This window comes from Geotrypetes seraphini, chromosome 3, assembly GCF_902459505.1.
Source record: "Geotrypetes seraphini chromosome 3, aGeoSer1.1, whole genome shotgun sequence".
Classification (NCBI taxonomy): Eukaryota; Metazoa; Chordata; class Amphibia; order Gymnophiona; family Dermophiidae; genus Geotrypetes; species Geotrypetes seraphini.
In genome coordinates, this window is record NC_047086.1 from 251,276,682 (window position 1) to 251,303,669 (window position 26,988).

The 26,988-nt window shown below is 42.2% G+C and overlaps 1 protein-coding gene across 6 annotated transcripts in view; it reads left to right on the plus strand.

The window, feature by feature from the left end:
- PDE10A (phosphodiesterase 10A) overlaps nucleotides 1–26,988 on the plus strand; it is a 590,210-nt gene that overhangs the window by 164,280 nt on the left and 398,942 nt on the right. For all 6 annotated transcript variants that reach the window (XM_033937273.1, XM_033937275.1, XM_033937278.1 and 3 more), the window contains one exon: nucleotides 6,876–7,004. In XM_033937273.1, coding sequence (XP_033793164.1) covers nucleotides 6,876–7,004 — 129 coding nt within the window. The remainder of the gene's footprint in view (nucleotides 1–6,875; nucleotides 7,005–26,988) is intronic.

Sequence of the window (26,988 nt, forward strand, 5' to 3'; positions counted from 1 at the left end):
GCTGTTACTCTCATTCTGTGTTCTTTTTGATAATGTATAAGTTTCTGTACAGAACATGGTTGCTTGTCTGGACCTTTTGCCATTCTCAATAAAAATACTTTGGAAAAAAAAAAAAAAAAAAAAAGAAAATTTTCACTGCCTGTTTCTATTCTGACCATTTATTCCATTTCATGGTTATTGAAAAAAAAAAAAAAAAAAAAAATTTTACATGAGGGGGGGGGGGGGGGGGGTGTCAAAAAATGATGGGCCCCGGGTGCCACATACCCTAGGTACGCCACTGACCTAATGCCCTATTTTTATTTGACCAGCTGAGACTTAGATTTTTATCATGTTTGTGGTGATTCAGGTTGAAAAGTCTCTGAGTATTATTTATTTATTTTTAAAATTTCTATACCGCTTTTATCCAAAACGGTTCACAAGAGGTTACACACATAAAATGTTAAAAGTCTATATGCAAAATAAGAAGATAAAATAGACATATTCAGTGTAACATAAATTCAGTGTAGTATAAATCAATTGCTCAGAAAAATACATTTACAAACTGTTGAGTCTTCAACATTTTCCTAAAAGAATTCCTCTCTCCACATTTTCGAAACTTAATTCCTGCACATGTAAAAAGTCAGCATTTCTATCTACATGTTGAGGGTTGGCCTTTGTCTTCAACAATGCAGCACATGCAGAATGCAGGGACTTTTGTGGTTGGTAACGAGACATCATATTCTTAAAAATTCCAGGCATCGTACCATATAAGAATTGATGACATAACATGATTGCTTTGTACTGAATTCGAAACGCAACTGGCAACCAGTGCAGTTGTTGAAGATATGGAGTAATTGCTCATATCTTGATGTTCCAGTTATCAACCTAGCTGCGGCATTCTGGACCACCTGCAGTGCCCTACACCTGATCTTAGTTATTCCCAGTTATTAAGAACATAAGAAATGCCTTCACCCGATCAGACCCTAGGTCCATCTAGTCTGGCGACCCGCACACGCGGAGGCCAATCCAGGTGTTCCCTGCTGAAGACCTTGTTTACCTGTTTACCTTGTTTACCTGTGTTTTGCAAGAAGGTGTGCATCCAACTTGCCCTTGAATCCTGGAATGGTGGTCTCTGACACAACCTCCTCCGGGAGAGCATTCCAAGCGTCCACCACTCGCTGTGTGAAACAGAACTTCCTGATATTTGTCCTGGGCCTGTTGCCCCTCAGTTTCAGTCCATGACCCCTTGTCCGAGTCACATTTGACAATGTGAATAATGATGTTTCTTGCTCTATTTTGTCGAATCCTTTTAGTATTTTGAAAGTCTCTATCATATCCTCTCGCAGCCTTCTCTTCTCGAGGGTGAACAATCCTAGTTTTCCAAGGCATTCTTTGTAGCTCTAATTCTCGATGCCTTTTACTAGCTTTGTGGCTCGCCTCTGCACCCTCTCCAGCAGGGTTATATCCTTTTTTAGGTAGAGAGACCATTGTTGGATACAGTATTCCAAGTGTGGTCTGACCATTGCTCTGTAAAGCAGCATTATGACGTCCGCTGATCTACTCGTGATTCCCTTCTTTATCATGCCCAACATCCTGTTTGCTTTCTTTGCCGCTGATGCACATTGAGCCGACGGCTTCAGTGTCTTGTTAATCAGTACCCCCAGATCCCTTTCTTGTTTGCTCTTGCCCAATGCCGCACCTAACATTTTGTATTCATGTTTTGCAGTAGTCCAGCTGTGACAAGACCATTGCTTGTTCAGCAGTACGGAAGTCAGATAATGACAGCATTGATTTTACCCGGTACAGGAAGGGCTCCTTTTACTAAGCTGCATTAGGGCATTAACGTGTGGAATAGCCCCCCGCGCTAGACCTTAACGCCAGCATTGAGCTGGCATTAGTTCTATCCGCATAGCGCGCGGTAATATCCTAGGGCACCTTAGTAAAAACGCTAGGGCACCTTAGTAAAAGGAGCCCGAAGTGTATTTGTTCAAAACATATTTGCATTGTTTTTACAACTTGACAATTCATAGTAAGCCCTGGTCCAATTTTACTCACGATAATAATACACTTTACTGGTTTGGGTTCAATCACAGGTCTTCAAAGCCATAATTGTAAATATTTATAAATGTCCAGCTTTGGCTCATCTGATTGCCTCCTTATAAAAGTGTAGCTTATTTGCTTACTGCTGTGTTGCTTTCTATCGCTTTTCAAAAATAAAGACTAAACAACAGCACATATTTCTTATTCACTTATCCTTTTAATGTAGCATACCCCGACGGGACCCGTTTTGCCCAAAAGGGCTTTTTCAAGGGTTCATAAAGGAGCTCTTTATCAGCATCCTTTCTCGTTTGGGGCTAGAGTTAATCCATTACAAAAGGAGGAATGGTGGAGGATTATGTTATGATTTTATGTATTGTCTAATTTTATTTTTATATTTGAAACATAGAAAGATGACGGCAGAAAAGGGCTACAGCCCATCAAGTCTGCCCACTCCATTTACCCACCCTATTAAGTCTGAGTGCTAATGACCTAGTTCCTTAACTCGACCGTCGTAGGGATCCCACGTGGATGTCCCATTTATTCTTAAAGTCGAGCACACTGGTGGCCTTGATCACCTGCACCGGAAGTTTGTTCCAGTGATCCACCACCCTTTCTGTGAAGAAATACTTCCTGATGTCACCACTAAATTTCCCTCCTCTGAGTTTGAGCGGGTGCCCCCTTGTGACCGAGGGCCCCTTGGGAAAGAATATATCGTTTTCCACCTCTACACGACCTGTGACGTACTTGAATGTCTCAATCATGTCACCCCTTTCCCTGCGCTCCTCTAGGGTATAGAGCTGCAGTTTGCCCAGTCTTTCTTCGTATGAGAGACCCTTGAGTCCGGCGACCATCCTAGTGGCCATTCGCTGGACCGACTCAGCTCGAAGCACATCTTTCCGGTAATGTGGCCTCCAGAACTGCACACAGTATTCCAGATGAGGTCTCACCATGGTTCTGTAGAGTGGCATTATGACTTCAGGTTTGCGGCTGATGAAGCTTCTATTGATACATCCCATCATTTGCCTTGCCTTGGATGAGGCCTTCTCTACTTGTTTGGCAGCCTTCATGTCTGCGCTGATGATCACTCCCAAGTCCCGTTCTTCTGAAGTCCTAGCTAGTGTTTCTCCATTCAAGGTGTATGTTCTGCATGGATTTCTGCTACCGAGATGGAAACGGGGACAAAATGTGAGGTTATCAAATTTGCTGATGACACCAAACTCTGCAGCAGGGTTAGAAACACGGAAGACTGTGAAGACCTACAAAGGGACCTAACGAGACTGGAAGACTGGGCAAAAAAGTGGCAAATGAGTTTTAACGTAGAGAAATGCAAGGTCATGCATGTAGGGAAAAAGAACCCGATGTTCAACTACAAAATGGGGGGGAACACTGCTAGGGGTGAGTAACCTGGAAAGGGACTTGGGGGTGATGGTCGACTCATCACTGAAACCATCGGCGCAATGTGCGACAGCCTCAAAGAAAGCAAACAGAATGCTGGGCATCATCAAAAAGGGTATCACAACCCGGACGAAGGAAGTCATCATGCCGCTGTATCGCGCAATGGTGCGCCCGCACCTGGAGTACTGTGTTCAATACTGGTCGCCGTACCTCAAGAAGGACATGGCGGTACTCGAGGGAGTGCAGAGGAGGGCGACTAAGCTGATAAAAGGTATGGAAAATTTTCCATACGCTGACAGGTTAAAAATGCTGGGGATGTTCTCCCTGGAGAAGAGGAGACTTAGAGGGGACATGATAGAAACCTTCAAAATCCTTAAGAGCATAGAGAGAGTAAATAAGGACAGATTCTTCAAACTGAGGGGAGCCACAAGCACTAGGGGTCACTCGGAGAAATTGAAAGGGGACAGGTTTAGAACAAATGCTAGAAAATTCTTTTTTACGCAGAGGGTGGTAGACACATGGAACGCGCTTCCGGAGGAAGTGATAGGCCAGAACTCTGTACAGGGGTTCAAGAAGGGTTTGGATAGGTTCCTGGAGGATAAAGGGATAGAGGGGTACAGATAGAACTTGAGGTAGGTTATAAAAGTGGTCAGAAACCACTTCACAGGTCGCAGACCTGATGGGCCGCCGCGGGAGCGGACCGCTGGGCGAGATGGACCTCGGTCTGACCCAGTGGAGGCAACTTCTTATGTTCTTATGACCTTACACTTCTTAGCATTGAAGCCCAGCTGCCACGTCGAGGACCAGTTTTCCAATGTGATCAGATCCTGCGTCATACTATCCTTGAGATTGCTTTCACCTACTATATTACACAGTTTGGCATCATCAGCAAACAGTGCTACTTTACCCTGAAGCCCTCGGGTCAAGTCCCTTATGAATATGTTGAAAAGGGATGGTCCCAGGACTGAGCCCTGCGGCACTCCGCTAGTCACTTCCGATGTCTCAGAGAGGGTGCCATTGACCACCACTCTCTGAAGTCTTCCACTCAGCCACTCCTTGACCCATGCAGTTAGTTTCTCACCTAACCCCATTGATTTCATCTTGTTTAATAGTCTACGGTGTGGAACACTGTCAAAAGCCTTACTGAAATCCAAATACACTATGTCCAGAGACTCTCCTAAGTCCAGCTTTCCTGTCACCCAGTCAAAGAAGCTGATAAGATTGGACTGGCATGACCTGCCCCTAGTGAATCCATGTTGGCAGGGATCCCTCAGATTCCCCCCATCCAGTATTGTGTCTAGTTTGCCTTTAAGTAGAGTTTCCATGAGTTTACACACTATTGATGTGAGACTCACTGGTCTGTAATTCGCAGCCTCCGCTCTGCAGCCCTTCTTGTGCAGAGGAACAACGTTGGCAGTTTTCCAGTCCAGGGGGACTCTCCCCGTTCTCAGGGAGAGATTGAAGAGCACGGCTAACGGTTCCACCAAAACATCTCTGAGCACTCTTGGGTGCAAATTGTCCGGTCCCATGGCTTTGTTCACCTTGAGTCTTGACAGTTCTCTGTAAACATCAGCTGGTGTGAACTCAAAATTCTGAAATGGGTCTTCCATGCTTTGCTTTGCTTCCAGCTGTGGCCCGTGCCCTGGTGCCTCGCAGGTAAAGACTGAACAGAAGTAATCATTCAGTATTTTGGCTTTATCGGAATCTGTTTCCACATAATTCCCGTCTGGCATTCTAAGGCGTATTATCCAATTTGCGTTCTTTTTCCTGTCGCTAATGTATCTGAAGAAGGATTTGTCCCCTTTCTTAATGTTCTTCGCTAGAGTTTCTTCCGTTCAAAGTTTGGCCTCCCTGACTGCTGTTTTGACCGCTGCAGACTTTGTCCTGTATTCAATGTTAGCTTCTTTTTACCCGGTGCGTTTGTATGAGAGAAATGCTTTTTTCTTCTCCTTGACTAGATACGAGATCTCATCTATGAACCATTGGGGTTTCTTTTTTCTTTGTTGTTTGGTTACCGATTTTATGTAGCGGATAGTTGCCTCATGAAGGGTCGATTTCAAGGTTGACCACCTAGCTTCCACATTATCAGTTACTTCTTGAACCTGCAGCGTCTGATAGACGAAATCTCCCATGCGTGTGAAGTCAGTGCCCCGGAAATTGAGTACTCTTGTTTTTGTTTGTGATCTAGGGAAGCCTTTCTTAAGGTTAAACCATACCATGTTATGGTCACTGGTGGCTAGCGTTTCTCCCACTGAAACTTCTGAGACGCTTTCCCCGTTCGTAAGTACCAGGTCCAGGATGGCCTGGGCCCTAGTGGGTTCTAGTACCAGTTGTTTGAGCCGTACTCCCTTCATGGATGTTAATATCCTCCTGCTATAACAAGTTGTCGCTGAAAGTGTGTTCCAGTCTACATCAGGCATGTTGAAGTCTCCTAACAGAACTACGTCCCCCCGTAAGGTGATATTCTCCATGTCTTCAATTAATTCTGTGTCCTTGTCCTCCGATTGTCTTGGAGGTCTGTATACCACACCAAGGTATAGGCATTTTTCTCCGCCTCTGGCTAGGTTTACCCAGATGGATTCCCCAGTATACTTGACATCCGTGATCCTGGTTGTCATGATGTTCTCTTTGATGTAAAGTGCTACCCCACCTCCTAACTTACCCTCTCTGTCTTATCCTGGTATAGTTATATCCCACCCATGAGAGTCTGTGAACCATGTTTCGGATATTGCTACTACGTCTAGATCTGCATTAACTATTTCTGTTTCTAGTTCTAAAAATTTATTCCCTAGGCTGCGTGCGTTAACATACATAGCTCTCCACTCTTTCTGTTTTTTAAGCTCCTGTAGTGAGCCACCCATTGGAGTTAAAGTGTCTCCTAGCGATTCTTTTGCATTAAGGGTACTTACCTCAGATTTGGAAGCGGAGTTTTGGTTTGCCACCTCAGGATTGTTACTTACTGCTCCGGTGTAAAAATGGGTACCCTCCCCCAACTTACCTAGTTTAAAGCCCTTCGAAGTAGGCGGGCTAGTCTGTGTCCGAAGACATTCTTACCTCTGTTGGTCAGGTGGAGTCTGTCTGGTCCCTGTAGTCCCTGTAGTGCCTCTCCGTGATTCAGGAATCCGAAGTTCATTTCCTGGCACCATCGTTGCAGCCATATTAGATGTTGATCTGCATTAATTGAATTATGTATGTTTATTTGTAATCCGCATAGAGGATTTTCGATAGAGCTGAATAAAAATATAATAAATTTTATTTTAAGTTGCTCTAGTTCCAAGAAATGACTCATCTAAAAATTATCCGATGTGGTGCATTGAGGACAGCAAGAATTTAGAACTTACTGCACTTTACAAATCAAACTGTTTTTTTTAGCTTATGTGTCTGACTTTTAAGTTGCTTTAACACCTAAAAGACACGTGACCAATCAATTAAACTTTGATCTTGCTTGTTGTTTTTTGCAGGTCTGACAGATGAAAAAGTGAAGGCCTATCTTTCTCTTCATCCCCAGGTGCTGGATGAATTTGTGTCAGAAAGTGTCAGTGCGGAAACTGTAGAAAAATGGATGAGGAAGAAGAACAATAGATATGAAGGTGAGATGCCATTTTCCATTGTGAATAGGTTTTCAGGGTCATATTGAGGGCCGTGCACGAAAAAAGAGCAGGAATTAAGTGTGATCATATTTGATGATCTTAGAGTGATCATTTTGAGACTTGAAATGGCATGACCAGAAGCAGCTGGAGATTGCTCTTACCAATAATGGTTCTAGTCTAAAAATGGCAGCTGCTACCTCTTGTGGCAGTCTCCCAAATCTGCCATGGGAAGTTGGGAAGGGGAATGAACTTCTTACAAACAAAACAAGACAAATGAAAAGCTAAGTTACATTATTTATAAATTTATTTAAAGAAATAGTGATAAGAATATGAATGATGATGAAAAACAGATGAGATACTAGGAATGGTGAAGAATCCCACCACCTGTGTCTATGTGATAGGGGTGGAAATCTGAATTCCCAAGAAGTACTCTCTGTGGTGAATTTAATTGAGAAAGAAAAAAATAATACTAACAATACATCCAACACTATTGTGTGTTGTTGTTTGGTTTCATGGGAAGTTGCAGCCATCATTTTTACTGTGCAGAGGCCACTAGGCCACCAGGGCTTTTAAAAGGTAGGGCTGAGGGGTATGAGAGGGCAGAGTTGGTAGGCGGCCCAGGAGGATAATTTTTTTGTTGAGGGGAGAGGGCTAGGCTGGGGGGGGGGGAAGGGCATGTGGAACTGAAAACCCTGGTTTTGATTGTCGTCCAGTCCCCTCCCCCAATAGTATAACCTCTCTCCCTTTACTTCTGTTATCTATCTATACACATTTGTGGGTCCAGTCTATTGCTCTTCTCCCCTGGTCCAATGTCTTGCTCATTTTCCTCTGCTCTCCTCATCCTCTTTGCTATTAGCTGCATGCAGGATCTGCATGAGTCCCACAGCAAATGCATGCAGCTAATAGCACAGTCTGGAATGGATCCATTTAAACCCTGCCAGTGGAATTCCCAGAAGGCTGCTGAATTTACTCTGTCCCTGCCAGTAGTGACAGTGTGAACACTCATGTTCTTTTAGAAATATGGGATTTCTTCTGATGCAGCTAGATAGAGAGAGAGAGAGAGAGGGAGGGAGACAGAGCAAGAGCCTAGACACAGACCCGAGCAGGAGACCCTAAATTCCTGGGACTAAAGCAGGAGGGTTTTGAACAAGAATGAGGTGTTGGAATGCCACAGAGCGTCATTGGAAGAGAAAAAAAAAGATATTTGCCTGCACTATAGGCAACAGCTTCTCCAGGGATCGATTCATTCACAGCAGAACTGAACTGCAGCCTGCCTGAGAGCAAGGACAGCCACAGAGGAACATCCAGTTAAAAAAAAAACCTACCGCTAACCAGAGGTAACCTGCATAGATTTTACTGGGTGACTAGCAGCGGTGGGTGGATTGAAAATGGAGACCAGAATAGTTCAAGGATCAAGTCAGCCTCTGGAGGAGTTTAGGCCAAATAGGGCTCTGAAAAGGTTGTTTCTAGCAAAAAGCACATGAAAGCCAGGGCAGCTGGGAAGTTTCTCATCCCAAAGTATTGGGGTGCTCTAGGAATTGCAAAGGTGAGATCTAAAATCTCATGGTGGCCACTAGTTAGACTGTAGGCATTTTTGAACAGTTTAGCCCTTTTGACTACAGTTTCTTTTGTTTGGGTAATTTCAACTGAATGGAAGTTGGAAATAATTAAAACAAAAGGGGTTGAATACACTGGACAACAAAGTTTTTGCTTCTTAAACACTTTTGGGTGTATCTTACGGATTTTTGGCTGCTGATCATGAAAATCACATTTTAAATTACATATCACATATTGTTTTAATAAAAAAAAAAGTACATTTTTACAATTTTTGTTATATTTTCAGGTTATTGCAATTAATTCTTAGCCTAATTCTTAATATAGGCCTATTGCTCACATTATACCTTGCTGGATATAATGTAGGCATGTCCAGGCGTACATTCAGGGCAGGTTGCATAATGTCCATGGAAATGATGCAGTCTGGGCATGCTTGTACATGGCTTGATGGATGCAGCCTGAAAAGGCTATATAAAAGCAGTTCACATACAGGAATACTCTTTATTACATGTCTCTCAGTTTGACTGTATTTTGATGCTTCATGGCATAGTATTGTCTATGTAAACAACTTAATTAGTAAGTCAGTTAATTATTAATTGCTGAAAGATGATTTGTGACAGCAGAAATGTTTCATTGATGTCGCAACAGCTGTGATACATTCTGCTACATTTGTGGTGAATACATGCTTAAGCCTCAAAGACACACCATGACTCAACTTGTTATGCTGCAATAAGAACATAAGAATTGCCGCTGCTGGGTCAGACCAGTGGTCCATCCTGCCCAGTAGTCCGCTCACGCGGTGGCCCTCAGGTCAAAGACCAGTGCTCTAAATGAGTCCAGCCTCACTTGCGTACATTCCAGTTTAGCAGGAACTTGTCCAACTTTGTTTTGAAACCCTGAAATGTGTTTTCCCTTATAACAGATTTCGGAAGAGTGTTCCAGTTTTCCACCACTCTGGGTGAAGAAGAATTTCCTTATGTTTGTATGGAATCTATCCCCTTTCAACTTTAGAGAGTGCCCTCTCGTTCTCCCTACCTTGAAAAGGGTGGTCTGTCTTTATCAAGTTTCAAGTTTATTAGGTTTCTTGATTAATTGCTTAATCAGACTTCTAAGCGATGTACAAATTAAAATTTACATTTTTAGGTGACAATACAATAAATAATAATAATAAAAAGACAATTACACTCAATTTAACATATTCATAACATTAGGTAAGGAGGAAAGAAATACAAATCTTTAAAGTAAAGAGAGAACACTAAGGGAAAATACAGGAGGTTAACAAAATAAATATAATACAAATAGAATGGGGTTAGCTGGATAATAAAATTAGTTTGCAAAGGCATCCTTGAAGAAGAATGTTTTTAAGTTACTTTTAAATTTTCCAAATTCCTTCTCTTCCCTTAAGTATTTTGAATGTTTCAATCGAGTCCCCTCTCAGTCTCCTCTTTTCAAGGGAGAAGAGGCCCAGTTTCTTCAATCTCTCACTGTACAGCAACTCCTCCAGCCTCTTAACCATTTTAGTCGCTCTTCTCTGGACCGTTTCGAGTAGTACCATGTCCTTCTTCATGTATGGTGACCAGTGCTGGATGCAGTATTTCAGGTGAGGGCGCACCATGGCCCGGTACAGTGGCATGATAACCCTCTCCGATCTGTTCGTGATTCCCTTTTTAATCATTCCTAGCATTCTGTTCGCCCTTTTCGCCGCTGCTGCACATTGCACAGACGGCTTCATCGACTTGTCAATCAGAACTCCCAAGTCTCTTTCCTGGGAGGTCTCTCCAAGTACAGCCCCAGACATCCTGTATTCCTGCATGAGATTTTTGTTACCAACATGCATCACCTTACATTTATCCACGTTGAACCTCATTTGCCATGTCGCAGCTCATTTCTCAAGCATGTTTATGTCACGTTGCAGATCTTCGCAATCCTCCTGCATCTTCACTACTCTGAATAGCTTAGTATTGTCTGCAAATTTAATCACCTCGCTCATCGTACCAATTTCCAGATCGTTTATAAAGATGTTGAAGAGCACAGGTCCAAGCACCGAGCCCTGCGCACCCCAGTGGTGACACTCTTCCATTCCGAGTATTGTCCATTTATCCCCACTCTCTGTTTCCTATGCTCCAGCCTGTTTTTGATCCATGTGAGTATTTCACCTTCGATTCCATGACTCGCAATCTTCCGAAGTAGTTGTTCATCTGGAACCTTATCGAATGCCTTCTGAAAATCCAGATAAACAATGTCGACTGGATCGCCCTTGTCTATCCGCCTGTTTACCCCCTCAAAGAAGAGCAGCAAGTTTGTCAGACAATATTGGTGGTCAAGACAAACCATGGACTCCTCATATTTGTTGTGTAAGATATGCCGTCGATCTTAGAGTTTGGCTCAAAGGTAATCAGAAGTCAATGCCATTTTCTGTCTCAATGATATGGCGGGAACAGAAGGATCACTTGACAGACTGTTACTTCTGTCTAACAAATGTATCTAGCTTCTATGGTAAAAATAAGAAATCAATTGAATACCCTGATCTTCCTTCAGCCATGTGACCAGTGCTTCATGATGACAGTCTTCCAGTACCGAAGGCACCAGAGAAATGGAGTTTAAACGAAACTGATGAAGAATCTGCAATGCACCAGTCAAGCACCGACAGTAACATTGAATGTGATTTTGAATCATGTATGTCTGGTGTGCCTCATCTTTTAACACAGTCAGAATTAAACAACCTGGTCAGGAACTTAGGTTTGTCAAAAGAAAAAGCAGAATTATTGGGTTCAAGACTGCAGGGATGGTGTTTGCTCTCACCAGGTACGAATATTTCTCTCTTTCGTAGCCACCAAGATGATTTAACAAATCTCTTTGCACAGATTAAAAACCTCTGTATCTGCATTGACATTGAAGGGTTGTTCACAGCTTTGGGTTGTACACATGACCAACAGGAGTGGTGTCTTTTTATTGAGTCATCAGTGATAAACCGCAAGGCTCTTTGTTACACAATGGCAGTGTCTACCCGTCGATACCTATTGGGTATGCTGCACACATGAAAGAAACATGAAACACGGAACTGTTGTTAAAGCATATCCAGTACACAAAGTATATCTGGAACATCTGCGATGATCTTAAAGTGCTACGTGGAATGCAGCTTGGATATACCAGTTTCTGTTGTTTTATTTGTGAATAGGACAGCCATTCTAAGGAGTTGTATTACTAAACTAAACCTTAAGTTTATATACCGCATCATCTCCACGGAAGTTGTGGAGCTCACCATCACTGCTCCCTGCTGCTGTGCAGCAACTCCAGGAAGGTAAGGGAAGAGCCAGTGTGCAGCGATTGCACATCACTGACCCATAAGCCTTCCCCCAACATCAGTTCTGATGTCGGAGAGAAGGTCCGGGTCAGCCAATTGGCTGGCCCTTCCCTTTTCTCTGACGTCAGAACTGATGTCGGGGGAAAGCTTGTGGGCTGATGACGTGCAATCGCTGCACGCTGGCCCTTCCCTTCCCTTCCTGGAGTTGCTGCACAGCAGCAGGGAGCAGTGATGGTGACAGGCAGGCGGGTGGGGGATGGTCGGCAATCAACCCGTGTACCCCCAACAACAGAACATTTAAAAAGGTACGACTGGGGGGGGGGTATTTGAAAAATTTATCTTCGTTGTATAAGACTCACCAACATTTCCACCCACTTTTGGGTGGAAAAAAAGTGCGTCATATGGAGCGAAAAATACAGTAAGTTAACTTGTATTCCCTGCCTTAGATGGTTTATAATCTATGCTATATCTGAGACAATGGAGGGTGAAATGATTTGTCCAAGATCATGAGGGGTTGCAGCAGAATCTGAACTGTGACTTTCTGGATTCCTATACTGTTCCTCTAACCACTAGGCTGCCCCTTCATTCAGGCAAATTTACATCCTCCAGGATAAAATATCTGTTATTTTATTGTACTTCTGAATTACAGAATAAATTACCATGCAAATGCAAGCAATATGTCTATGAAATGGAAAACAGCAGACATTCTGTTTTGAGATATCTCGAAAGTTCACACAGAGTCTAGACCTCATGCATGCATGACGTCAAAACACTGTTAACCTATGTGCAGAAATTTCATCCTGTCCGGTTTCTGAACAGCTGTGTTTGCTCGTCAGCTAGAAAACAGGACAGTTGGCACACAGACAGAAAAGTTTATCTGAATTTAATTAGTGTATGCATAAACATGAATCTATGAATGGGCCATAAACGGCTTTTGAAACTGTGCCTCTCATCAGATGCCTTAAGGATATAGGAGAAGGGGTTCTATAGTCTATACCAGTGTTTTTCAACCTTTTTTGGGCAAAGGCACACTTGTTTCATGAAAAAAATCACGAGGCACACCACCATTAGAAAATATTAAAAAATTTAACTCTGTGCCTATATTGACTATATATAAAGTAATTCTCTTGAATAGGAATCAAATAAACACAAAGAAAGTATTTTATAATTACTTTATTATGAAATATTAAGTAAACAGAATAGTGAAAAATTATAAAATACTTTATTCAGTGCGAAACCTGGGCCTGTTTGGCTGAACACAAAGCTGATATTCTGGCTGGAATCGAAGAAAGACACACACGTAGCTCTTCGTCAACAGCTCTCAGTCTCTCTCTGTATTTGGTTTTTATAGCATACAAAAATAGACAAATATACCCTCCATCCTTTTTATTAAACCACAATAGCAGTTTTTAGCGCAGGGAGCTGCGCTGAATGCCCAGCGCTGCTCTTGACGCTCATAGGCTCCCTGCGCTAAAAACCACTATTGCGGTTTAGTAAAAGGTGACCATATTGTAAAATATAGACAGCAGTTATAAATTCAGAACTGTGCATAGTAAGTGAAGGGAAGTTTTCATCTCTGGGAATTTACCCAGTTAACTATTAAGTTATTTGGGCAAATTCCTTTGAAAACTGTGGTAATACTGCCTCCACTTTGCTAAATTTAAAATAAAATCATTTTTCCTACCTTGTCTGGTGATTTCTGGTTGCACTTTCTTCTTCTGACTGTGCATCCAATCTTTCTTCCCTTCTATCAGCCTGTATGCTTTCTCTCCTCCACACCTCATTCCCTCCCCCAACTTTTTCTTCCTTTCTCCCTGACCTTTCTTTCTTTTTTTCTGTTTCTCTTCTTTCCTTCTGTTTCCCTGCCTGCCCCCTTTCTTTCTTTCTCCCTGCCGTTCCCCAAGCCACTGCCGCTGCCATCGGGGAACAGACCCACCAATGGATAACAAGCCCCAAAGCCGACGCCGACGCATGCTCTCCCTGATGTCAATTCTGCAATCGGAGAGGAAGTTCCGCCCAGCCAGGCAGCGATTGGCTGGCCCGAACTTCCTCTCCGACTGCAGAATTGATGTCGGGGAGAAGAAGACTTATCGGCTCGATAGATTAGATCGCCAAGACAAAGTGAGTCCTGGGTGATCGACTCACTTTGCCTTGGCGAGCTACTGGCGCCCCTGCCTCGGGCCCCCTGTCAGTTCCGGGCCCCTGAATGCAGGACTGGTAGTACTGCCCTGATGGTGGCCCTGCGGCACACCAGGCAACATCTCGCGGCATACTAGTGTGCCGCGAAACAGCGGTTGAAAAACACTGGTCTATACCATGGAACACATTTGGTACCAGATACCAAAAGGATCAGGAAGTGTTGTATAGCACATCCTCATACTACCTCAAGAACCTAGAATTGTACAGTTGAAGTAATTTTATGGTAATGAGAACATTTTTGCTATTTAGTATAGGCATGAGGAATTTACGTTTACAATCATAAAAACTGGAAAGGGAAGTATATAGCAGTAGTGTAGCTAGAAAAACATTTTTAAAGGAGTGTGGGGGTAGTAATAGTGGAAAGCCTATGGTGACCATGGGTAGATATCCTACTGCTCTGTTACTGCTTCCTCTTTGTTCCTGCATTGTTCCTCCTTCACTTAGTAGCAGGGATCTCCAAGCCCTACGAGCTGTAGAAATTTAGGGCCGGATTCTATAAACGCTGTTTAAAAATAAAGCGTTTAAAATGATGCTAGAATCACGCTTACGAGGTGTTTTACAAAGCCTAATGCTATAAGTGTGGCTAATGCTGGAAGTAGTGTTAGGTGTCACCAAGCGTTTCCGTAGGCGTGACTCACGTACAAGGTAGGCGCTGGAAAATGTAGGCCTTGAAAATCCTGGCCTATATTTCCAGTGCATACCTTTTCTGAAGCTGTTATTCTATAAATGGTGCCATCGCATGATTGAAATGTGATTGGCGTCTGTTTTTAAGGCGGCCACTGATAATGGCACTGTTTATAGAATCTGGGCCTCAGAGCCCTCCTAGATTACTTAAAGCACTCTTGTTAGTGACCCAAAGTGCTGTCGTTATGTCTGCCCCGGTATCTCGCTCACTTCTTATATGGGAACTGAGTCACTGATAGCCACACTTTAGGTAATCCAGCTGGGCACTAGCATTTTAGAGCTGGTAGGGCTTGGGAATCACTGCCAGCTCAAGAAAGATGCATTCAACTAGCAAGAGGGAAAAGCAATTGTCTTTGGAATACATTTTGTCAAGCGTATTCACTGAATTTGAGGAGCAAGTTCAGTATCGATATGTCATTTTGGTAGAAATCACGAAGTTTGAAAACCTTTTGAAAAGATTAACATTAGGTGATCAATTATGAAGTATGATGACTCCACTAAGATATAGCCACCATTGTTTAGAGCTGTGAAAGACCTTTTCTATAAATGTTTTGAATTTATCCTTAATGATTGCCAGATTTTGTGCCTCAGATGTTGTAAACCATAGTCTTTTTCAGGATTCCAACCTTTGTTTTCTTGAAAACTTCAACTCAACAGTGGAGTTGTTTAGTGTTGATGAAGTCTCTCTCCCAAATAAATTATAGTGGGTATGTTTTACTTATGGATGTTGACCTTTTGGGAATAATGACCTTTTGGGAATATACCATATATACTTGAATGTAAACTGAAATATAAATCTTGGTTTATATTTGAGCCTGTCTGGCATTCCTCCCCCTTGGGTGTTAAGCATTGCTTCCCTCTCTCCTCCTCTTCCCTCCTGGTGTCCCTCCTCCCCTCCCTCCAAACATTGAAATCCCTCCATCCTTTATTATCCCAGTGGTCTAGTGAAGAGTCAGACGTAAAGCAATCTTCACATATTCCTGCCCATGTCATCTTCTTCAATCAAAATGGCTGCTGTGACTTCCAGCGGCAATCTCATGGAGGGGTATCATGAGGGGAGGGAGGGAAGGAATGCCGGATACCAAGGGGGAATGGGGGCATAGGTTTTACTACAAACTCAGGATACTTTCTCAGCAAGTCTGACATTGCATCGCATTGCCTCCCTCTCCCCTTGCCTCCCTTATTCCCTCCAGCAGGTCTAATATTACCTTTTTTCCTCCTCCTCCTGCATCTCATGGGCCCTACAAACTTAATCTTATGGAGTTCAGTAGCAGTGTCAGCAGCTATTATATCAGGCTGTCTCTGGCCAGCCCCAGGGTCCTTCCCTCTGTTGCAAATTCCTGTTGTCGCATCCTGGGCAGGATGCAGCAGGGGGAAAGAAGCTTTAGAGCTAGCTGCTAGAGAGATTCTGATGTGATTGCTGCCTGCAGCACCATCGAACACACAAGATTTAGTTTGTAGGGGTGGGCAGAGGGAGCTAGGACAGTAGTACTGGAACAGCAGGAAAGAGGGGGAAGAGGGTGAATGGAAGGGAGAGGAGGAAATACAAGGAGTTGAACAGCATCGCAGGCTTTATCCTATCTCAAGAAGACATTGAATGCTTGAGTGTTTGGAATCAACCGAACAAACAAAGAGAAAATTTTGCCTTACTGTAGTAATGGACCAAAGAAAAAGGCAAGAGAGATGACCTCCCAGCCAAACAATATTTATTCTTTAAAATGCGTATCGTCCCAACCAGGATCCAGGTTTCAGCATATGGATATGCCTTTCTCAGGAGACTCTAAAAACAAAATATACAAATCATATTCATACTAATGAAAATGAAAAATAAATTAAAACATAAGAAATATAAATAGCACAAAAGAAATAAATATAAAAATATCACATAAATATATTAAAAGCATATCCCTTTGTCATTCCAAGATTCAAATTGGCGGGTTTAAGGTCATCTGGAAGTACTGGATGAAGGCGGACCGGACAATCTACACCCCAGGGTGCTTAGGGAGTTGTGCGATATCCTGGCAGAGCAGTTATCCGTGCTCTTCAATCTCTCCCTGAGTACGGGAAGAGTCCCATTGGACTGGAAAACAGCTAATGTCATCCCACTCCACAAAAAGGGCTGCAGGACAGAGGCTGCGAATTACAGACCGGTGAGTCTCACATCCATAGTGAGTAAACTCATGGAAACACTAATCAAGCATAAATTAGATACAATCCTGGACGAGGAGGATCCCCGCCAGCATGGATTTACCAAGGGAAGGTCCAATCTAATTAGCTTCTTTGACTGGGTAACAAGGAAGCTGGATGCCGGGGAGTCCCTAGACGTCGTGTACTTGGACTTCAGTAAGGCTTTTGATAGCGTCCCACACCGCCGGTTATTGAGCAAGATGAAATCGATGGGATTGGGAGAAACATTAACTGCATGGGTCAAGGATTGGCTAAACAGTAGACTTCAGAGAGTGGTGGTAAACGGTACCCTTTCCAAAACATCGGAGGTGACCAGTGGAGTGCCGCAGGGCTCGGTCTTGGGCCCGATCCTGTTCAACATATTCGTAGGAGACCTGACTCAGGGGCTTCAAGGTAAAATCACATTATTCACCGATGACGCCAAGCTATGCAACATAGTAAGTAAGAGCACTTTGCAGCTCGACTTAGCAACTAAGCTCGACCTCGACTTGGCAGCTAAGCTTCAATGCTAAAAAATGTAAGGTAATGCACCTTGGCAGCAGAAATCCATGCAGAACTTACACACTAAATGGTGAGACCTTAGCTAGGACTAAGGCAGAACGTGACTTAGGGGTGATCATTAGCGAAGACATGAAAACTGCCAATCAAGTGGAGAAGGCTTCATCAAAAGCAAGACAAATGATGGGTTGTATCCATAGGAGTTTATTCAGCCGAAGTCATAATGCCGTTGTACAGATCCATAGTGAGACCTCATTGGGAATATTGTGTACAATTCTGGAGACCACATTACCAAAAAGATGTGCTGAGAGTTGAGTCGGTTCAATGAATGACCACCAGGATGGTCTCGGGGCTCAAAGATCTCCCATATGAGGAAAGGCTGAGCAGATTGCAGCTATACTCACTCGAGGAACGTAGAGAGAGAGGAGACATGATTGAAACTTTTAAATATATCACGGGCCGTATCGAGGTGGAAGATGATATCTTCTTTCTTAAAGGACCCTCGGCCACAAGAAGGCACCTGCTGAAAATCAGGGGTGGGAAATTTCTTGGCGACACCAGGAAGTATTTCTTCACTGAAAAGGGTGGTTGATCATTGGAATGAATTTCCACTTCAGGTGATTGAGGCCAGCAGCGTGCCAGATTTTAAAAGGAAATGGGATACACATGTGGGATCTCTAGGGGGTTAAAATCAAGGGGGGTGGGTCATTAGAGTGGGGAGACTTGATGGGCTATAGCCCTTTTCTGCTGTCAACTTCTATGTTTCTATGTACTTTAGACAATGTAGCATCAGACGGAAAGCTGCTTTAGTTTTCACGACTGCAACAAAAATTTGGTTTTGTTAAATCTCAAAGTTATAGGTGGTTGTAGTTGAAGCAGGCCATTCAGGAGGGGTTTCCCTGACTGGAAAAATCTTAAAAATCAGTATAGTTTGCCATTCTTGTGCTTCCAGGCGGATTTCCTGGGTCACCAGGTCGCTCAGTGGTATAAATTAATATCTGGATTTTTGAATAAGAAACCAAAAACTGGTCTTCGTGACATTTGGAGCATTGAGATAAAGCATCAGATTACTGCGTCTCAATGGCCACGAATCTGGACTTGGAGGATGAGATGTACGGTGTCGGCATCTATGAGACAAACGTGGTTTTTCTTGTTACATAGAGCATGCTGGACTAAGGTTAGATTACAGAAGCTAGATAGTTCCAAGTCTAATAGATGCTGGCACTGCCATCTTGAACCTGGGACATTGGATCATTTATTATATTATTGCTCCTTGATACTTCAATTTGGGATCAGGTAAACAAAGGGCTCCTTTTACGAAAGGTGCGTTAGGGCATTAACGCGCACAATAGCACGCATTAAATTCCCGAGCATGCTAGCCTCTACCGCCTCCTTTTCAGCAGGCAGTAGATTTTCAGCTAACGTTCGCTAAAAACCCTAGTGCACCTTCGTAAAAGGAGCCCAAAGTAATGGAAAATCAAGTGGCACTAACATATGACACTGTGCTGTTTGGCACTTTGATGAGAGCTAAAAGCCAAATATCATCTCATAATATAAACGTTTTATTATGACAGGGGTTGCCATAAAGCTTATTTTAAGGAATTGGAAAAACTGAGATAGATTGAACTATACCTTTTGGTGGGAGTCTCTGTGTCACGTTTTTAAAATGGAACGTATTATGACTACAACAGGGGCATTACAGAAAGTTTATGAAGATTTGGGAGCCATTGACAACATTTTGCAGAGTGATTGTTGATTTTGCCCTTTGGTCATGCATGTCCAGGGTAGGTGAGTGGGAGGGAGGGTTGGAAAATATTTTTTAATTCTTTAATTTGAGTGCAATTTGAATATGAGTATGGGGAGTGATATATCTATTTGATTAATTTTAAGTGCTTTTATAGTATAATATGATTGTATATGTTGCACTTATGTATGGTTTAAAAATGAATAAAGATAATTTAAAAAAGTATATGTATATATATATATATATATATATATATATATATATATATATATAATAACAACGAAATGTAGCATAATAGAATTAAAATATCAGGAATGTGGTGTAAACAGTAAAAAGAAAATATAAAACAGTATATGTATGTATACATAAAGCATGTCATTAAGAAAATTGGATAGCATAACACAAGATAGTGATGGAAAGCACGGTGAACGATCTCGCGGCCTACCTGCCAAGGCTTCCCTCTGCTGCATCATCAGAGACACAGCAGAGGGAAGGCCTTGGTGGGGCAGACCAGGAGAAGCCTGTTCACTGCGCTGCCTCTGCCAAGCAGGTCACCACCACCACTGCTGCTGCTTTAGGAGACCTGAAGGTGGGTGGTTATGGTGGTAGTGGGGTAAGTCATATGTCACGAATCAGGACTCACTGAATCAGTGAGTCCAATTTTTTTAGAAAGTGAATCAGTTATTCGCCCCATTATTAAGGATCAAAAAACTAGTCCAGAGGATAAATCAAACTACAGACCAATCGCAAATATTCCTTTCCTAGTAAAGCTGACTAAGAAGGTGGTATTCAATTAAATATCAGAATTCATAGAAAAAACCCAACATTTATATCCGAATCAAACAGGCTTTAGACAGCATCACTCTACTGAACATTCGTTGATTGGCATGTCTACCTCCATACTTTACTTTCTGGATCATCATCAATCGGTTCTTCTGATTTCTATTGCTCTTTCATCTGCTTTTGATACAATTGACCACAATCTTCTTATAGACAGACTTCAGTCTATTAGTATCTTGGATCAGGTCCTCTCTTGGTTTATATCTTATTTTGCAAACTGCTCCTCTATTGTGTCCTTTAACAACTCAACTTCCGAAAGTTTTTCAGCAACATATGATATTCCCCAAGTGTCCATTCTTTCACTACTTTTGTTCAATATTTTTCTTGCACCTTTGATGACTCTCTGCCAATCCATTGGCTTTAACGTATTTGCATAAGCAGATGATATTCAGCTTTTACACCCGCTAGATTCCAATAATCCTCTTGAAACAATAGCAATCAATAAGAAACTCGAACAGATTCACCAGTAGCTTGACGCTAACAGATTAGCTCTTAATGTTAATAAGTCAAATATTAAGCTATTTCCCTGGAAAGACGGTTCTAAGCTCATTTTTCCCATCACTATCAAGGGTACCACTCTACAGTCAATAAGTAGCATTAAGATCCTAGGGGTCATCTTTGATTATAAATTAACCTATCACAACCACATTAGTAGTATTGTTAAAACAACTTTTTTCAGGCTTCATCAAATCCGTTCAGTTTTGAAATTTATATGCCCAAAGTCACTTAACATTTTAATCCATTCCTTAGTAATTTCTAAAATTGATTATTGCAATGCTCTATTCAAGGGAATAGCCCAAAATGAAATCAAACGTTTACAGATTATTCAAAATGCTTCTATTAAACTTATAACGAAAGCTAAGACATTCGATCACGTGACACCTCTCCTTAAGAAAGCGCATTGGCTCCCGGTAGCTCACCGTATAATGTATAAATTAAGTCTGCTTACTTTCAAATCTTTGCTATACAAAACTCCTGCTTTTATTTATAAATTACTAATTCCCTACACCTCAAATAGATTATTGAGATCAAACGATCAACATTTACTAATAATTCCCTCACTTAAAATTATTAATACACGGTGGCAATCCATTTTTTTCTGTCACAGCCCCTCAAACATGGAACTCACTCCCTATCTATTTAAGGGAAGAACGCAACTTAGACATTGTTTTTCCCCATAAATGTCTTATTTATTCTCAAACAACTTGTATTTCTCTTCCCTTTCTTTCCTTTTGTTTTAATATGTTTGTAATGTTAGTTTTTAATATGTCTTACAAAATTTAGTTTTTGTCGTCTGCTTTGTTGTCCCCTAAATTTTGTAATTTTACCGATGTGTACATCGCTTAGAATTTTGAATAAGCGATCAATCAAATTTATATTAAACTTGAACTATTACTAATCACTTATAGCACTGAAAGGCACACACAGCGCTGTGCATTTTGACATTTATGGACGGTCCCTGCTTGGAAGAGCTTACAATCTAACTTGGACAGACAGACATGATATATAGGGTTGAGGATGCAGAACCCGAGGTGAGAGGAGTTAGGAGTCAAAAGCACTCTCAAAAAGATGGGCTGTTAACTGGGCCTTGAACACTGCTCCTTTTTCCAAATGTGAAATCTCTAGCACTTGGTTTTTGATGAGGCCAAAGCCGTATATAGCAATCTTTAGTGTATGTAATCTTTAGTTTGACAAGTTCTACTTGTTGAAATATTGGGTGAAGACATGTTTGACACACAAATGTGCTGGAACAGCTGAAACAGATTTCAGAACTATTTTTTTTTTGGTAGAAAAGTGTTTCGGAGATGGCATCCAGTATTAAGGGACTAACACTGATAAGAGTCTATGAAAAGCAGCTGCTTTGGCTATAGATAACACAGAAAGGTGTCTCTCTCTCATCAATGTCGATGCTTAATTTAGCTGAACAGTGACAAGATGACTTTGGAGATACGAAGTGCCCCTGTCAGAGGACTGATGGAAACGTTACCTACTGTTTCAGTGGCAAGGGATTATTTGGTTTCTAAGAAATGGTTGGACCCTAGGGCCCTTTTTGTGTCTTTCAATTGTTTTTCCTTAGAGCCTTTCCCAGTTGATTGTTGCAGTATGTATTTATTTATTTGTATACCGAACAATCCAAATTTCTTGGCAATTCACAAGAGAACATAGCATAATAAATCAAATATAGACAAAACATAAATATAGTAATCTACTTGTAGTTTCTTCCTGTAGGTGTCTGATATTCACAAATGGATGAGTTCATCATTTTGGCTGTTCAGAGTATGCCATGCTGCTGTTAATTACGCTGCTTTCTAGGCAGTGAAATCTTGACAAAGGGCAACTTTGCGGCCTACTATAAGCGGCCATTTCCAGCCTTTCAAAATAGTGTCAGACTTGTAGCGGTCCATGGGTCCAGGTAGGCGGTGTGGGCCAAGCACACGGTCAGGGCTACTGAACAGCTCACCTTATTTCTCTTGAGTGAATATTATTTGATTTCTTATTCTTCTTCTTAGAGGATGAATTAGTACAACAGTTAACAGTTTGGGAGCAAAGTTGTGCATTTTTTTTAATCACTAACTGTGTGAATGAAAGTAGTAATAATATAACCACAGTAATGCACAGCTGTCAAGAAATATTATACAATAGAATCTCAGTTAATCAGCATACAATTAACTGGCACTCTCAATCAACTGGAAAAAAATTGTCGGGAAAAAAAAAAAATTGTCTCCCATACTCCTAAGACAATGCCCAAAGTGGTGCTCCTACAACCTCTCCTCCCCTCTAGCCCCAGAGACATCAGCAGTAGCCACAAATCTCTCTCCCTCTCTCCATCCAGCTCCTGAAGCATTGTGGTAGCCACCAATCTCCTTCCTTCCCTCCGTTCCCAAAGCAGTAGAGCTGGTCCTGACAACCCCCTCCCTCCCTCCATTTCAAAAACAGTAGAGTCGGTCCTGACAACCTCTTCCCTACCTCCCTCTGTTCCCGAAGCAGTAGAGCTGGTCCTCATAAAATTCCTATGAGCGTTGGAGTTCTTTCCGCCGCAGCCAGCCCTAACAATTTTAGCATGACTTTGTAAAGGAGGGTCATGATTAAGTTAGTTTAGCAGGATTTAAAAAAAAAAAAAATGGTTTCGACAAATTCCTGGAAAAAAAATCCATAAAACGTTAAGGTGGATGTGGGGAGAATGTGGCGTAGTGGTTAAAGTTACAGCCTGAGCACCCTGAGGATGTGGGTTCAAACTCACTCTGCTCCTTGTGACCCTGGGCAAGTCACTTAATCCCTCCATTGCCCCAAGTACATTAGATAGACTATGAGTCCGCCAGGACAGATAGGGAAAAATGCTTGAATACCTGAATAAATTCATGTAAACCATTCTGAGCTCCCCTGGGAGAACAGTATTAAAAATTAAAGAAATAAAAATAAAATTGAATCAATTTTACTCTTTTGGAATCCTGCCGCATACTTGTGACCTGGATTGGCCATTATTGCAAACAGGATACCGGACTTGTCCCAGTATGGCATTGCTTATATAATATACTTATTTTTGTTAGGAGATTGAGCAATTCAAAATGGAGCTGGGTAGTTAATATCAAGCAGTTCTACAAATGATTGTACAATTTTCTATTGCTCAATTAAAATAGTTCTGCTCTCTGTTAATGCAAATGACAGAACACAGAAGACTTACACTCAGTACCTTGGATTACTGCAACAGCCTCTACCTACCATGCCCAAACAACATGATAAAAACAACTACAGACCGTTCAGAACATAGCCATCAGACTCATCTACTGTCTCAGCAAATTTGACCACATCACTCCCGCCTATGTAGACTCTCACTGGCTTCCGATAAAAGCAAGAACTCATTTCAAGTTCTATTGTCTACTATTTAAAGTAACCCATGGAGCTGCCCCCTGTTACCTAAACAACCGCCTATACCGCTACCACTCATCCAGATCAAGAAGAACTCAAAACCTATTCACCTTCCCCCCTCATAATGGAACCCGACTTAAGAAACTATACGACAGCCTTCTAGCGACACAGGCAGCGAAAATTGACCCCACCATCACCAAACTAATGATCAACACAACAGACATCAAAGTGTTTCGAAGAGAAATCAAAACATTTCTATTCAAAAAACACGTCCTAACCAACTAATATCCTCCTCTTTCGCACAAGCTCTCCCTCTATTGAATAACACATTAGTCTTCTCCTAGAACCTGTCCTTCCAAACATATTCTGACTCCTATATAAGCATTTACCTCACTATCCAACAAACTTCTTACGTCATTATTAGGTAACTTCTAGTCTGTAACCCGTATATACTGATATTCTCTACTGTATCCTGTTATCACTTGATTCTCTGCTATGTAATTCTTACAATTGAATCCTCTACCACACCATGTAAAGTACATGAATCACTGTTATGTAATTTCTCTAGATAATCGTTGTTACGCAATTCTCTCGGTAATGTCCAGATCTCTTATAATTTGTAATCCGCCTAGAACCGCAAGGCACAGGCGGAATAGAAACCACTAATGTAATGTAATGTAATGTAATAAGAACATAAGCAATGCCTCTGCTGGGTCAGACCTGAGGTCCATCGCGCCCAGCAGTCCGCTCATGTGGCGGCCCAACAGATCCAGGACCTGTGCAGTAATCCTCTATCTATACCCCTCTATCCCCTTTTCCAGTAGGAAATTGTCCAATCCTTTCTTAAACCCCGTTACTGTACTCTGCCCTATTACGTCCTCTGGAAGCGCATTCCAGGTGTCCACCACACGTTGGGTAAAGAAGAACTTCCTAGCATTCGTTTTGAATCTGTCCCTTTTCAACTTTTCCGAATGCCCTCTTGTTCTTTTATTTTTTGAAAGTTTGAAGAATCTGTCTCTCTCCACTTTCTCTATGCCCTTCATGATCTTGTAAGTTTCTATCATATCCCCTCTAAGTCTCCTCTTCTCCAGTGAAAAGAGACCCAATTTCTCCAATCTCTCAGCGTATGAAAGGTTTTCCATAGCTTTTATCAGACGTGTCGCTCTCCTCTGAACCCTTTCGAGTAACGCCATATCCTTCTTAAGGTACAGCGACCAAAATTGGACGCAGTACTCCAGATGCGGACGCACCATCGCCCGATACAACGGCAGGATAACTTTTTTTGTTCTTGTCACAATACCCTTCTTGATTATACCAAGCATTCTGTTCGCTTTCTTAGCGGCCACTACGCACTGTGCCATCGGCTTCATTGTCATGTCCACCATTACCCCCAAGTCCCTTTCTTGTGTACTCTCATTCAATAATATCCCTCCCATCGTATAGTTGTACCTCAAGTTTCTGCTTCCCATATGTAATACTTTACATTTCTCAACGTTGAACTTCATCTGCCACCTCGTCGCCCATTCCCCTGGCTTGTTCAAGTCCCTTTGCAATTCTTCGCAGTCCTCTATAGTCCGAGCACCACTAAATAGTTTGGTGTCGTCTGCAAATTTTATTATCTCACACTTTGTCCCTGTTTCTAGATCATTTATGAATATATTAAATAGCAGCAGCCCGAGCACCGAGCCCTGTGGGACACTACTCGTGACCCTCCTCCAGTCCGAGTAGTAGCCCTTCACTCCTACCCTCCAACCAGTTTCTGATCCATCTATGTACGTCTCCTTCCACCTCATGGTTCTTCAGTTTCCGGAGTAGATGTTCATGGGGCACCTTGTCAAAGGCTTTTTGGAAATCTAGATATATGATGTCTATGGGGTCTCCTCTGTCCATTTGTTTGTTAATTGCCTCGAAGAAGTGCAATAAGTTCGTTAGGCACGATCTCCCCTTGCAGAAACCATGTTGGCTGGTTATCAGAAGTTCGTTCCTTTCAAAATGTTCATCGATGTTTTCTTTTATCAGTGCTTCCGCCATTTTTCATGGAACCGAGGTAAGACTCACCGGTTTGTAGTTTCCCGGGTCACCTCTTGATCCCTTTTTAAAGATGGGCGTAACGTTGGCTATCTTCCAATCCTCCAGGATCACGCCTGTTTTCAGGGATAGGTTGCAAATTTGCTGTAGTAGTTCCGCTATCTCCTCCTTTAATTCTTCAGAACCCTTGGATGTATTCTGTCCGGACCCGGGGATTTGTCAGTTTTTAGTTTTTCTATCTGCCTGCGCACGTCTTCAAGGCTCACTTCTATGGATGTTAATTTTTCTGCTTGACTTCCATGAGAGAATTGCTCAGGTTCCGGTATGTTGGATGTGTCTTCATTTGTAAATACAGACGAAAAGAACATGTTAAGTCTTTCTGCCACTTCTTTCTCCTCCTTCATCACTCCCTTCCTGTCTCCGTCATCCAATGGTCCTACCTCCTTCCATTTAACATATTTAAAGAACGGTTTGAAGTTTCGTGCTTCCCTGGCTAGCCTCTCTTCATACACTCTTTTGACTTTTCGAACCACATGGTGACATTCTTTTTGATTCTTCCTGTGCTCTTTCCAGTTCCCCTCAGTTTTGTCCTTTTTCCACTTCCTGAATGAATTTTTCTTATTGCCTATCGCTTCCTTCACTATTTTGGTTAGCCACGCCAGATCTTTTGTTAGACTCTTTTTGCATCCCTTTCTGAACCTGGGGATATATATATTTTGCGCCTCGCTCACCGTGCCCTTGAAAAAAGACCAGGCATGTTCTACCGTTTGCCATTTTTTGGAAGTATTCCTAAGTTTCTTCCTTACCGTTTCCCTCATTGCCTCGTAGTTTCCTTTCCTGAAGTTAAAAGTTGTCTCCATGGTTCTCTTTCCTTTCGGTACTCCTACCTCAACCTTGAACTTGATCATATTATGATCGCTGTTTCCCAACGGTCCCACTACTCTACTTCCTTTGCAGGTCCCCTTTAACCCATTTAGGATTAGATCCAGAGTGGCATTTCCTCTCGTTGGTTCTCTAACAAGCTGCTACATGAAGCAATCCTGTGTAGCTGCTTTTACAGTAAAATGGATGCCTTGTTC